Source organism: Euprymna scolopes, chromosome 22 (assembly GCF_053919585.1).
Source record: "Euprymna scolopes isolate OS-2025 chromosome 22, ASM5391958v1, whole genome shotgun sequence".
Classification (NCBI taxonomy): Eukaryota; Metazoa; Mollusca; class Cephalopoda; order Sepiida; family Sepiolidae; genus Euprymna; species Euprymna scolopes.
Window position 1 is genome coordinate 113,422,683 of NC_136503.1, and position 15,774 is coordinate 113,438,456.

A 15,774-nucleotide genomic window follows, 5' to 3' on the forward strand; every position below is an offset into this window, starting at 1 on the left:
AACTTCATATATCATACACATCACCCAATTTTTGTATATAAAAAAAAAATCCCTAATATATATATACGTTAACATATATATATATATTAGCATTGTAAATATGTCATTTTCATCTCATCTGGGTAGATTTCAAATAGCTTAGGTTCATAGAGTGAATGCGGTATTGTGCTTTTTTTTTGTTTTTTTTTTTTACATAGGCATCACCACTAATCAAGGCCAAGAGGCCACTCAAGGATAAGGGCTAAAGAGTGTACAGTAGACATTGGACAATATAGTAATCATTAGTAATGAAAATTTGGTAAATTTGATAACTTATATAGAACGGCTCATCAAGAACTTATTTACGTTAGACTTGAACACAACCATATTGTAGTCAGCCGGAAAGCAGGAAAACGGAAGACAATTCCACAGGCGAGCAGTTCTAAGAAAGAAGCTTTGTTCATGGAATCTACGTTTAGGTTTAGGCACAGATAAAGAGTGGGGGGAATTATTGATAGTGTGTACAGCTAGACGAGTGTTTCTTGTGAAAGTTTGGCGAGGGGGGACCATAGATTGAAGCTCAGTTGAACACTTTCCATGAAAATAACGATACATCAGAGACAAACTCGCAACATCTGTTCTGTGAGATAGAGGTTGCAAGGAAGAGAAAAGGACATCTCCTAAGAGGCTACGAAGTCTATTTTGAACTCTATCAAGGCAGGCCAAGTCCTTTCTAGCAGCTCCTGCCCAGATGTGGCAACAATATTCCATCCTTGAACGTACCTGGCTCTTATATAGATAGAGAATAGCATCAGCAGTGAGATATTTACCGGATCGATAGAAAGATCCCACCATTTTTCCAGCGGCCTTGGCAACAGATTTGATGTATGCATTCCATTTAAGATCAGGAGTAAAGGTCAAGCCCAGAAGCTTGTCAAAACTTGAGGCCTCCTGAAGACAAAAGCCATTCATTTCAATTGATGCCAGATGTGGATCAGAATGTTGATGATGTAAAGAGAGAAGCTTGGTTTTAGATGCATTAAAAGTAACCAGCCACTCCTTTCCTCATTGTACTACGTGCTCAAGATCAGAGGAGAGAGAATTGGAGAGAACTTGGTCGTTTACTGTCTTAGATGTGCTACCATAAATGGTAGTGTCGTCAGCATAAATGTCTACAAATGATGTGATTTGGAAGATCATTAATGTGCATCAGGAAAAGAGTTGGGCCCAGGATGGACCCCTGAGTGATTGCAACTAGTTTTAGGGAATAGACCAGTGGACGACACTCGAATCCCCCCCCCATTCCTTTCGGGCTTCATGCCTAATCATGAAATTGTAGCATTTTTTGTTGTATAACACCTGCCTGGCACTTGTTGTATGCCTAAGAAATGTACACACAATTTTTATGATAAATAAACTACTCTTATAAGCATTATAAGACATTGCCAGTATATTGGTTGGTGATGACAGCAGTGGAGCAATTATTATCAGTATCATCATATGAATGGCACATGGATACTTATAAATAACCATAATATGGAGTACTGTTGCCACATTTTGGGAGGTACCACTCAGAGCACCTTTTTGTTCTGAGAGAGTAGAAAACCTACTTCGAAATCTAGTGGATGATGCCCTCTTCTCCACACTTAAGTCTCTTTCTCATAGAAGAGACATTGCTAGTTTTTCTCTGTTTTATCATTATTTTCATAGCAGGTGATCGACTGAGCTTCATTCTATAGTGCCCACTTGTAAAACATTCACAACAAATACTCGTCTAGCTACAACCATTGTCAATAAATTCCTTTTCTCCCTTAAAGGTTTGTGATTTCGCCTTTTATATACTCCACTTTTATATACTATATTGAGAGCTGGCTTGTGATTGGACAAGCCAGAGAGAAATGGATTTCAAATCTCGAAGTTGTGAGAAGTAGTCTCTGCCTGTTTGTAGCGGCTGTCGGCTGCTACAAAGGTCCCGTGGTGTAGATAATGTATGAGATAAAACTCAGTTGTAAGTCACTCTTTTCTGGAGAGTGAATGTCCAATCCACAGTGTAGGGGACACTCAAAATAAAATTGTGAATTTTTTTTTTTTTTTTTTTACATGGAGATCATCACTTATCAAGGCCCGGAAGCCACTTGGGGATAAGGGTTATTGCGTGTACAGTAATCAATGGGATAGTATCATAGTAACAGTTAGTATTGGAGATTTGATAAAGTGTCTTACTTAAGGAGGCGATTAATCAGGGATTTGTTTATGTTGGACTTGAAAACATCCAAATTGTAGTCAGGTGGGAAACAGGCAAACGGCAGAGAATTCCACAGGTGTGCACTTCTAAGAAAGAAGCTTTATCTGTGTCTAAATCAAAACGTAGATTCCATGAACAAAGAGTGGGGAAAATTACTAACAGTGGTTTTAGCTAGATGGGTGTTTTTCATGAAAGATTAGCGAGGGGGTTACCAGAGATTGGAGCTTGGACGAGCACTTGCCATGGAAGTAACGATAAAACAAAGACAGGCTCGCAACGTCTCTTCTGGGGGAGAGAGGTTGCAGGGAAGAGAAAAGGGAATCCCCCCCCCAAGCCACAAAATCTATTTTGTACTCTGTCAAGGCAGGATAAGCTGTTTTTAGCAGCTCCAGCCCAGATGTGGCAGCATTAGGACCATGAGTCATGGCTGACAGACCGAGAGAATGCTATCTGCATGAGAAAGGTTCCGTTCAAAAGTTCTGCACAAACTCTCAAATTCGACAAAAAGATTGCCGACAAGATATGTATGAATAAGGTCAGAGGTTACATCCAATGAAACGTTGTGAAAATAACAATTAAGATGAGAACAGTAGTTGGAAGAATCGGAAGAACACAAAGAATTCCTCTCCTCAAACTTCACACAAAAATACTTACCTTCTGCTGAACTAAGAAATCTCCCATTTCCAGTAAATGTTGCCAATAATATTCTTGCGGCAACAACGGTTTGTACTTGTTCCACACTTCATAAAGCATCATAGTCCTGTGAAAGATTCAAATAAGTAGTTTAATTTTTTTTGCTTGATCAAGTCTATAATATAAATATAATTGTCATTAATCTGTTACATAGGTAAAAATTACAAGTCCTTTGCCTAACATTCACAGGTAACATGGATGAAAAAAATTCAAATATACAACAAATAAATGTGACCGAAGGCAAGATAAGGTACTCTTTTGCCTATTTGGATAAGTTTTATTGTGTTTTTAAAACTTATTTTAAAGCGTTTATTTATTTTGAAACGAAAGTAGAGTCAAATTTGTTGAGTTAGAATGAAAAAAAATGACAGTTTCATTAATAGTCACTTGGACCCTCGATAATTGCTCAAAAATCGAAAATTAAATAAAATACTAGTAGAAATCCATCTAATGTCAACAATTGTGCGAAAATGTAATGTTCTACCAGTATGTTGCTTAATTTTTGATTTGTTAACAGTTATCGAGGATTCAAATAGTTGTAACAAAACTGCCATGTCTTCCTTTCTAACTCATAAGACTTGACACTAATTTTGTGTCAAAACAAATGTTTTAAAATAAAACACAAGAAACTTATCCAGGTAGGTAGAAAAGTATTTTTACAAGGGAGTCACCACTTATCAAGGCCAAAAGGCCACTCGAGTATAAAGGTAAATGAGTAGTGGTCACTGAGACAACAGCGTAGTGATTGTTAGTTGTGGAAATGCCTCGTGTACCTGCGGACCCATCTTTACCCCTCAACTAGCAGGGCACAGTTGCAGTACAGTGTCACAAGTGTAGAGGTTCTAATCACTTTGGCAGAGATTGTCGGCAGTGTAAGAGCAAAACAAGAAGAGCGCTCCCACACCATTTTCGGTATCAGCAATAAGAACATGTTGCATCAAAATGTCTGGGAAACGGGGCAAAGGGCCAGCACTACTCTCTCCCCACATGAACTAGAAATAGTGCTCCCCATAATAAAGGTAAGCATCAATAGACTAGATCAGATAGCTTTAGTAGATTCTGACTACTCTTTTCTTGGCCTTCGGGACAAGATCAAAGTGTAGTATCTGTTCCGGCAGATACTACACTTAAGATAATTTGTACCAGTCAATGGAGGGGAAACCCTCTATACTGGGACAATTATTATTTTTGGTAACCAGAGTGACCCCTTTTAGGGGAGCTGGTTTTTACCTCACATTAAAAACGGCCTTGTGCCTAATTTGCTCAGTGGGGGAGCAAATAAATACCATCTGTTCTTCAGATGCTGCACTTCAATTTCTTGTTCTCTTTCGGTGGAGGAGAAATCCTACACGACTGAGACAATTTTTATTTTTGTACCTTTTCTCCACGTTAAAAAACGACCCTGGTGTCTAACTCTGTCCCGTGGGGAAGCATAGTAAATAGGTACTCTTCATCTGTTGTGAGTGGGTTGTTATGTCAACCCAAAGTATGGAAAAGTACTACAATTCTGATAGCAGGAGGAAAATACCTTCTAAGCCACAGTGTTGGCAGCATAACTTTAACAATGACCAACAGGGGACTGACATACTAGTGGTAAACAGTAAACCATTGGGATTCAGCCTCCTTCTGGGGATGTATGTCATCAAGAAATTTGTCATATCAAAGAAGGAGATAGGTACATTTTGCTGAGGTGGCTCTTGCTCTGGGTGCAACAATAGAGCTGAAACAGCCTGACATCTGTGTGGAGTTCGACCAATGCACTAAATCGTGAATGGTGCCATGAAAGTGGTCTGGTGATCAGCTATCAGAAAACTTATGCAACAAAGTACCAGAGTACAACATCCCAGCAAGAGTTTGTGCAGAATATAATAAAGAGCTACAAGCCTGGATTAATAATGTGTGGTTATGTCTTTACTTAGAAAAAATATTGACGGCCCCCGAAGGGCCTGATCCCATTAGTAGCAGTTATTCAGCAGAATAAACAAAAGGTAAATGAACATATAAACCTATTTACGACCCATGCTGACATATGTACCGAAAAGTTGAGAGAATGGCAGTGAGCAGGATTGAATGTATTGGTGTTGGACCTTTGCAAAGCGTACCTTCAAGTACATGTGCACCAATCACTATGGCCATATCAAACTGTACTGATCAAGGGACGAATATTCAGACTCAATGTGGCATCGTCTATGATACAAACAATTGTCGATGCTATTTGATGAAGGACAAGCACATATTGCCTATATTGATAATCTGTACATGGACTAAAGTGTGTGTGAAGGAGTATCTATACAGCTTCAGCCTCCCCAGCATAGAGCTGAAGGAGCTACAGGATGCTGTACAAGTGCTTGATTTGCAGATCTGAGAAGAGGATAATGCTCTATATTGGAGAAGAGGAAACAAAATCCCAGATATGCCTCATGTCGTCGTCACATGACAGAATATATTTTCATCGAGTTAAGCACATTCCTGTGGGTGGTTGGCTTTGTGTTGCTGTGGCATTCATCAATTGAAGAGCATCTGACATCACCACTAGGTGGGATGACAAAGTAGACGATGCCCCTTTCAACACCATGATTATGGAGGTTCTCACCAGAGTGCATAAAGAAGACCTGGCACGAGGCAAATAGCATGTCGATGGCCAAGACCTTAGCATATGGGTTGACGCAAGTTCTCTCACTACTGCCATGATGGATGCTTGCTGATTATGTCTAGAAAAGAACTCCCAACATATTAACCTTGCAGAATTCGATGCCATTATTAAAAGAATAAACTTGGCAATCCTCTTTAAGATGGCCACTTTGCATTTACGTTTCTGAAATTTTGAGATGTGGATTGGTTATTCGAATTATTCATCAGACTACTGTTCTCATCTATATACCCATTAATACATATTTTAAAGCAAAACACATCCAATAAATGTCACTAATAGTGCAAAAATGTAATATTCTACCAGTATTTGGTTTAATTTTCGATTTTTAGAGATTATCTAGGTTCGACATGGCTATAATGAGACCACCATTTTGTCTGTTTTAACTCAACAAACTTAACACTACTTTTGAACTAAATACCGCTTTAAAATACGTATAAAAACGCATTCATGTAGGTAGAAGAGTAACTTAGCTTGCCTTGGTTAACATTTAGTGTATATATTTTCCCTTTTTTGTTTTGTTGTTTCTTGTTAAAAAAAATACCTAGAAAATGTTAGTTTCCACACGTTAAAAGTACAGGTCGGTAGAAAAATTAATTATGTATCGTTTTCTACAAGTTATTTTATTCATTTATTTATGGTTTATGAGTTCTAAACTATTAAGTATTCTAAAGTTGTATACATAATTAATACTTACATCCGACCATGAAATCCCGGACTTAAACAAGCATTTGTTTTTTTCTTGTCTGTAACAAAACCGATGAAATTCCTCTTCTCTTTCTGAAACGAAATCAGCACCGGGTTGGACTTAGTGAAATGAAAAGAATCATAAAAACTACAAGAATGTTGCTTCATTACCGCTTTGGCGGCGGCATTTTGTAAATTCGACGACATCTTCTCTCTTTGTAATTTTTTTTTTTTTTTTTTCACAAGACTCGTGCAATTTTCGACAGCAGTGAAAACTAAAAAACAACAAATCCACCACTGAAAGCATCGGTTGCTATAGCGACGGAAAGTTGAGTTAACTTGTGATTTGTAGCCTTAGTTTGGTATTTTATAAATACGCTAACAATATAATTTAAAGATAGGATTAAATTTTATTTATAAGGAAAGAGAACCCAGAAAATTTTTATGCGTAGCCAGTCGCTGCCAAGTATCTATGACAAATACCGAGTCAATCCCGGAAGTGGTGGAAACAGTTTACGATTTGAAAGGCATTACTTTACTTTTTATTTTTTGCAGAAAGTTTTTCAACTTTATTTTTAAGTGCTAAACATTTTAAGATTAACTATTCGAATGCTTAATGTCGTCTGCCTTTTCGCATTTTTCGCAGCTTACAAATCGTAAACTGCCGTTTCCGGGACCGACTCGGGATTTTTCGTTGACATTCGGGACTTACTATGATGAATACTCGTTTCGGTTAAATTACCAACTTTCTAATTTTTATTTTATTTTATTTTTTATTTTTTTACTCATATTTACCCCTTACAAAGCATATCGCCACTTGAACGTAAGGGGCTACTATTTGGGGCCATATCTAGGAAAGATTAACAAGATATTTGTTTATGTTACATTTAAACTTCTGCATATCAGTACAGCCAGGGAAGCAGGCAGCAGGAAGGGAATTCCAAAATCTAGCTGTTCGTGGGAAGAAACTATTTGAATAGAAAGCTTTCTGGTATTTAGGGACAACAACAGTGAACAATGATGAGATCTTATTGCTAAGCGGGTTTGTCGGGGATATGTACGTCGAGGTGGTACAAGTGAAACGAGTTCATCAGACGCATTCCATTAAAATATTTGTAAAACAGTCACAGTGATACAATATTGCGATGATGAGACAGAGGTTGGAGCTTAGTTGATAAAGTGGAACCGATTATATTGACAATTCTTTTTTGGACTTTATCTAAGAGGGAGAGACTAGTGGTGAATGCACCAGCCCAGATGTGGCAACAAAACTCCATGACGGGCGAATGGTGGCCTTGTAAAGGTACAGGATACTATCAGGCATGAGTAGTTTCCTACCCTGATAGAGGGAACCTACCTTCTTTGCAGCAGCCTTTGCAATGTCCTCTATGTATTTGTTCCAGTTCATATTGCCCGTGAATGTTAGGCTGAGGAGTTTGAAGGTAGAATTCTCAGGTAGGGTGCTATTTGTCATGGATATAGGGGATTGGAGAGGCGTCTTGTAATTGTTAAAGGAGAGCAGCTTAGTTTTACTAACATTAAATGTTACCATCCATTTGCGACCCTATTTGACTATAGTCTGGAGGCCATTTTCTAACAATTCTGCCATTGTCTTAGATCTATGTACATCTGTTCATCTCTCATGCATATTATAGAGCATTGTATCATCAGCAAATATACCCATCTCGGACACAATATTATCAGAGAGATCGTTTATAAATATCAGGAATAATAATGGTTCAAGGATCGACCCCTGAAGCCCTCATTAATGTTATGCTGCTTGGATGTACATCCGTCAATGACAACCTGTATGCTTCTATTGTCTAAAAGGATTATATTTAGTATAATAAGTTATACTGTACGATTTAATTTTTATTAGCAGCCCTTTATGCCAGACTTTGTCAAAGGCCTTGGATATATCAAGGGCTACAGCCCTGGCTTTGCCTACCTTATCCAGTACATGATAAATGTTGATCTTTAGGAGTATTCGGGTTTGTTTTGAACAAATACCACATGTAGAATTGTCGCTGACAAGTAGATTTTATGATATTAAGACCTTTATTATCCAATATATTCTGTAACGGTTTTCAATGGTTGCCATTTTGGTTTTCACATAAAATGATACAAGAGGAAGTGAAACAATATGCATGCGCACTTGATTTTACTGTAGGCGATATAAAACAAGCTAAAAAGCTTTTAAATTTTCAGTAGTTAATTTTCTGTAAACATTTTTTTTACATTCTATCATCAATATATATATATATTTATCATTTTATATATATATATATATATATATATATATATATATATATATATATATATTTTAAAAAATAGTAACAACAAGAAAGACCATACTGCTGGTAAATACGTGTCGCGGCTAACGTTGTCAACGAAGAAAATAAATAGCTGCTTTTCCGTCTTTTCGCAAAGATAGTTTGCCTTACATCCAAAACAGTAATATTGTATATCAATTTAAATGCCAGTGCGATTCTGGTTATGTTGGGCGAACATCCTTGCACCTTTTGACTCGTATAAACCAGCATGTTCCATCAAAGATCAGACAAGGGAGGATGAGGTGTGGTGGTCTCCCTCCTTCTGCAGCCTTGGACTCTGCTATTGATCAGCATTTGGTTGACAACCCGTGCTGTGCCGATAGATATAAAATAGATTGGTTCGAGGTGCTACATAGAGCGGACTCCAAAAACCATTTAAAGATTTTGGAGTCTGTCTCTATTGCGGTGCGTCAACCTTCTTTGTGCCGGCAAAAAGAAACATCCAACGCATTGTTTCTCTTTGGGGAACTTTGAATCTTTTCTCTCGCTTTTTTTTTTTCTCCTCCCTCGTTGTGCCAATATTTTAATCGTTTTTAAACGTTAATAAATTTATTTTAGTGTCCCCGTACTTTTGGCACATTTAATAAGTTCCCCATTAGAACTCTTTATTTTTCGACACAATATTATTTTGTACGCTATCGATTTTCTCCTGATGAGATGATAGCCGAAAGAGCTCTCGAGAAACTTCCGCTTACTATTTTTAAAACTATATATAAATTCTGTACCTCTAAACATTTTTATATATATATATATATATATATATATATATATATATATATATTCGATATATATATATATATATAGTAAAATAAAATTGTCGCCGTAAAGAAAATAGCACTACAGTTTTATTTTTAAACTTTTATTCAAAAATCAATTCAGTTAAATTGTTTATGTAGTAGAGCTTACCTCTATTCAATGTACCACCTTCAGCCTACATCAATGCCTCTATACGGGTCCGGAACTGGCAGTATGCCGCTTCCACAAGCACTGGCAGGAGCTTAACAAATACTTGGCGGATGGCAGCGATCAGGTGCTGTGGGAGATCGTGGTGGTGATGTTCTTGACTTATGACCAAACAAAGTAGTCCAGCAGGTTCAGGTTGGGGGAGGAGGGGGAGCAGTGAGAGAAGAGTACAAAGTCGTAGCACTCCTGAAGCCAAGCTTTGATCTCTTTAGACTTAATACAATTGCTGAGTTTAATGAAAAGAAAGTAGGGTTAGGGGAAGTGTTAGGGTTTGCTAACCCTAAGTTTGTTGAGAAGTTTAAAAACTCCTGAATAAGAAGTACACAAAAGTGTCAGAAAGTTTTTTTCAGGGTTTTGTTGTGTGTGTGTGTGTGTGTGTGTGTGAGTTTACCTTCTTGATGGCTGTGTTTGCTGGAGGGCAGACTGTTCGAACATGTTTTTTTTCACATATACACACCTATATGTATGCACGCACATACGCACACACATGCACGCATATACACATCCTCATACACACACCCACATGTGCGCACGCACATACACGTACATATATTCACGTTCACATATATACACTCACATTCACGTGCATACAGACACACATGCTAACGCACACAGATGTACGCACACATACGCGCACATGTACACACACATGAGAAACGTCACTTCCCCTGAAAGGAATTCTAGACATGCAGTCAGAACACTCACCCCGATATAAAAGTCCACAACACCATTCAACTTTCTCTTTTCTTCCCTTTTTGCCTGGGTTCATCAACCAGGCAAGTTCAGTGTCCATAGCTCTTGGCTTGAAGACTTTTCCACGTGGACGACTGCTATCATAAACGCACGGTTTTGCTGAGGCAAACACTCCCTTTCTATTTCCCTTTCTACGTGCGGGACGGCTATTTCTCGTCCTTGACTTCATTCCTTTCTTTTCCATGCATGTAGTCGTCAACGCCTGAATGAACACGTGTTACACCTAAACCATTTAATTTTGACAGAAAATAAACAACATGTTTATTTTATCCAGCAATTGAGTTTTTGTTTCCTTCATTCCATTCGTTTCATTACTTTCTTTTGTAGCGAGTTAGGATATTTATATCCTGGTCTGCAACAAGACTTAAAAGAATTTCAGCATGGAACATTCCAGTTTTTTAGGATGAACATTTATTATTTCAAAATGAAATGAATGAGTTTGAACGAAACACGCGGTAAACTAAACTCTCCCACACAAATCTACGGCACGCACGAAAAATAATTTTTCCCTAAAAAAAAACAAACTTGTCGACCACGAGGAGGAACATTTTCAAACTGCACACAAGAAATTGAAATATAAAAATTTCAACAAAACAAAATAAAAATGGAACTTCAACAGACAGACTCCTACAACGAAACCATGGGACCTTTCAACCCGACAAATACAAAAATATGGTTCATCCAATTACAGGCCATATTTGATGCTAAACGGGTAACATCACAACGAGCGCGTTATTGTTACCTAGTGGAAAAACTGCCGTTGGAGGTGGTAGAGGAAGTCACTGATTTTCTCAAAAATGTACCTGAGGAAAGACCGTACGACATGCTGAAGCAAGCAATCCTGCAACGAACCGGTGTTTCCAACGAAGCCATGTTTCGTAACTTGTTCACACAAGTTGAGTTAGGAGACCGTATGCCTTCTCAACTACTTCGCCACATGAAAGCCTTGCTGGGAGACAACAAAATGTCGGACAGCATCATGAGTAGTCTCTGGTTGGGTGAATTACCCCCAAATACCAAGCAAATTCTCACTCCAATGTTGGAGGAGACGACAACAGAAAAGCTCGCCGACATAGCCGATAGAATTCATGAAAGTTCCCGGAGCCGACAAGTATATGCCCACCAACGGCAACCTGACCTAAACCGAGACAAGGAGTTAGCAGAATTAAAGTCTGCCGTTGAAAAGCTTTCAAAGCAGCTAACCGACGCACTTCAAACTTGTCAACATTATCCCAGAAACTACAATGACACGTGGCGAAGTTACAGGCGAAGAAGTTCAAGCAGGAACCGATCCACGTCACAACATAAACAAGATGTTTGTTTCTACCACAGGAGATTCGGCGTCGACGTGAGGAAATGCACTACACCCTGCGCGTTCAAAAAACCAGCACAGGGAAACAAACCTTCCAGCCAGTAACGATGACGACTGTAGCTGGAACACAAAAGAGGTCGTCTGTTTTATATCTGTGACAAAATTCATGGATATTACTTTTTAATAGACACCTGAGTGAAAATCAGCATCATACCAACACCGCATGGTCACTCAACAGGGACTCAATTTTTCAACCTACAAGCCGCCAACGGTACAAAAATACCCACTTTTGGTGAGAAAACATTAAATTTAAACCTTGGAATGCGAAGAAATTTTTTATGGAATTTCACCATAGCCAGCGTGACCACTCCAGTTTTGGGGGCAGACTTTTTAGCCCATTTCAACCTGTCTGTCAACATGACTCATCACACATTGACAGACAACGAAATGAAGATTTCGGTGAGAGGAACTACCCTGAAATTTTTAACCACCGGAATCAGCATTGCCCTACCCGAAGATTTACACGTCCGCCGGTTACTCCAAAAATTTCCTCAACTTTCCCAGCCGTTTAAAAACACGGATTCCTTCAAGCATAGTGCTAAGCACTATATTAAGACCACAGGACTGCCAGTCTATTCAACACCCAGACGCTTGAAACCGGATAAATACAAATTGGCAAAATCCAAATTTCAAAACCCACTGCACATGGGAATAATGCGCCCCTCGAAAAGTGCTTGGTCATCACCACTCCACATGGTACAGAAAGCTGACAACACCACATGGCGACCGTGCGGAGATTTTAGATGCTTAAACGGGAAAACAGTTCCAGATAGATATCCTATTCCCCATATCCATGACTTCGCCAATGGACTCCAAGGCGCCACAATTTTCTCCAAACTGGACCTCGTTAAGGCATATTTTCAAATTCCAGTTGCGGAAGAAGACATTCATAAAACTGCACTGACCATTTGGCCTTTACGAGTTTTTAAGGATGCCTTTCGGGCTGAGAAACACCTGTCAAACTTTCCAGCGTTTGATTAACAAAGTTTTCAGAGGTCTGCCGTTCATATTTGCATATGTGGATGACGTTTTAATCGCCAGCAGAAACCTCAAAGAACACCGGCTACACCTGGAACAAACTTTTGAAAGACTGTCACATTTTGGTCTTAAACTAAACACCGATAAATGTGTTTTTGGCCACCAGGAAGTTCAATTTCTCGGTCATTTAATTGACAAGGATGGAATCTCCCCTTTGCCTGAAAAAGTAAGTGCCATTTCAAATTTCCCTCTACCGACATCTGTCAGACAAGTACGTCGTTTTGTAGGCATAATTAACTATTACCAATGCTTTTTGTCCTAACTGTTCCACGTTACTCGCACCTTTAACGGACTTGTTAAAAAACCGAACCAAAAACCAACAGTTAGTTTTGGAAGGACCTGCACTACAGGCCTTCGAACAATCAAAAACTGCTTTGGCAAACTTCACCAAACTTACGTATATCCAAGATAGCGATACAACGGAACTTACACTTATGACGGACGCTTCGGAAAGAGCAGTAGGAGCTGTCATTCACCAAATTTCTGACAACAAAATGACCCCTATTTCATTCTTCTCTGCCAAGTAAACAAAGCGCAGACTAAATATAGCACTTTCTCGAGAGAGTTACTTGCAATTTACCTTGCAATTAAGCACTTTAAACATCTCCTCGAAGGCAGAAAATTTCCCATTTATACGGATCATAAACCTCTAACATTTGCACTACACACACATGTCGACAAATATGGTCCACGAGAAATTCCACATCTGGACTTTATAGCCCAATATTCTACTGATATACGGTACGTAAAAGGACAAGAAAATGTTGTAGCTGACGCTTTATCTCGCTCAACAATTGCCTCTTTAAATTCCACTCCACTAAGTATGGAATTAATAGCACAAGAGCAATTAACCGATACCACGCTCCCAGCTATAATGGACAAAACTTCACTGAAGCTGAAAGAAATGCCGATACCATTCAGAACAACAAATTTCTATTGCGATGTTTCACAAAAACACGCTCGCCCTTATATTTAACCCAGCCTCAGACGACAAATTTTCCAGCACTTCCACAATTTGTCCCACCCAGGAAAACGTGCCACCGTGAAATTAATAGCGGAACGTTTTGTTTGGCCAAATATGAATATGGACATCCATAGTTGGACCAAAACTTGTATTCCTTGTCAAAAAAAACGAAGTTCACAGGCACACAAAATCACCTTCAGGAACTTTCAGTGTACCAAACGCTAGGTTTACTCATGTTCATATCGACTTGGTTGGACCCTTGCCAACTTCAAAAGGACATATCCACATCCTTACTATAGTCGATAGATTCAGCAGATGGCCGACAGCAATACCAGTGAAAGACATATCAGCCGCAACAATAGCCAGAACGATTTTACAAAATTGGATAATGATTTTCGGAGTGCCTTCCGTAATCACAACGGACAGGGGCTCACAGTTTCAATCAACTCTTTTCGCTGAATTCAACCATTTGTTGGGAACAAAGCACATTAAGACTACTGCCTACCATCCTTGCGCAAACGGTATAGTGGAACGATTTCATAGACAATTAAAAGCATCTTTGGCTATGAACGAAAACAAATCAGATTGGTCAGACAATTTGCAACTCATTCTCCTAGCAATTCGCAACACTGTGAAGGAAGATTTGCAGAGCACACCTGCAGAATTAGTTTTTGGATTAGCACTGATTTTACCAGGACAATTCTGCAAAAACAATACAGACATTTCCCCAACGACAACTTTTGTGACGGACTTAAAACATAAAATGTCACGATTAAAATTTACTCCAACAAAAAAGCCAGACACGAACATTTTCATTCCAAGCGATATTCATGCCTGTAAATACGTTTTTATCAAGAACGACGCAGTAAAAAAACCACTATGTCCAAATTATTCCGGACCTTATTTAGTTCTCAACAGAGGTAAAAAGTATTTTACGATATTAAAAAGAGAGAAAAAAAGATACTATTGCAATAGACAAACTTAAACCTGCATTCATAGACGAACAATTACACGTTTCTCCTAGTCCAATACAAGAACATACACACTCAGAAACGGACAAAGAAATTACAAAAAACAACACACCACAAACAACAACAAAAACTGGTCGAAAAGTTCATTGGCCAAAACATTTTAAACAATACATAACTTATTAAAAAAAAAAGAAAAGAAAAAAAATACATAAAAAACAAAAACGAAATACGTTTCTCTTGTATATATATATATTTTTCTCCCCAGGAGGGGGAGTCTTGTTCGAACATGTTTTTCCTCACATATACGCACTCACATGTATGCACGCACATACGCACAGACATGTACATATATTCACATTCACGTATATACACTCACATTCACGTGCATACACACACATACACATGCTAACGTACAACCATGTATGCACACATACGCGCACATGTACGCACACATGGGAAACGTCACTTCCCCTGAAAGGAATTGTAGACATGCACAGTCATAACACTCACCCTGATATAAAAGTCCACAACACCATTCAACTTTCTCTTATCTTCCCTTTTTGCCTGGGCTCATCAACCAGGCAAGTTCAGTGTCCTTAGCTCTTGGCTTGAAGACTTTTCCACGTGGACGACTGCTATCATGAACGCACGGTTTTGCTGAGGCAAACACTCCCTTTCTATTTCCCTTTCTACGTGCGGGACGGCTATTTCTCATCCTTGACTTCATTCCTTTCTTTTCCACGCATGTAGTCGTCAACGCCTGAATGAACACGTGTTACACCTAAACCATTTAATTTTGACAGAAAATAAACAACATGTTTATTTTATCCAGCAATTGAGTTTTTGTTTCCTTCATTCCATTCGTTTCATTACTTTCTTTTGTAGCGAGTTAGGATATTTATATCCTGGTCTGCAACAAGACTTAAAAGAATTTCAGCATGGAACATTCCAGTGTTTTAGGATGAACATTTTGGAAATTTTTTTCCACTATTTTATTTTGCCACTTTATTTCTCTCTTTTCTTCTTATTCTTTGCCCCTCTCTATACTTTGTTCTTCCTCCCCCTGTTCTACACCACGTGATCCCGTTCGGCTTACTGATTGGGCGAGCTTCTATTTTCATGCCTA

At 38.6% G+C, this 15,774-nt stretch overlaps 1 protein-coding gene across 2 annotated transcripts in view; it reads right to left on the reverse strand.

Moving 5' to 3' along the window:
* LOC145243663 (cilia- and flagella-associated protein 54-like) overlaps window positions 1-6,774 on the reverse strand; it is a 449,435-nt gene extending 442,661 nt beyond the window's left edge. Inside the window, exons 1-2 of one of the 2 annotated variants that reach the window (XR_013862929.1) lie at window positions 6,265-6,774; window positions 2,879-2,984 (exon numbers count right to left, since the gene is read on the reverse strand). Coding sequence is in view for 1 of the 2 variants with exons in the window: in XM_080106712.1 (XP_079962838.1) it covers window positions 2,879-2,984; window positions 6,265-6,461 (303 nt within the window). In the remaining variant the exon portion in view is untranslated. The remainder of the gene's footprint in view (window positions 1-2,878; window positions 2,985-6,264) is intronic. The other variant, XM_080106712.1, reaches the window with a different exon arrangement.
* Window positions 6,775-15,774: the final 9,000 nt, after the last annotated feature.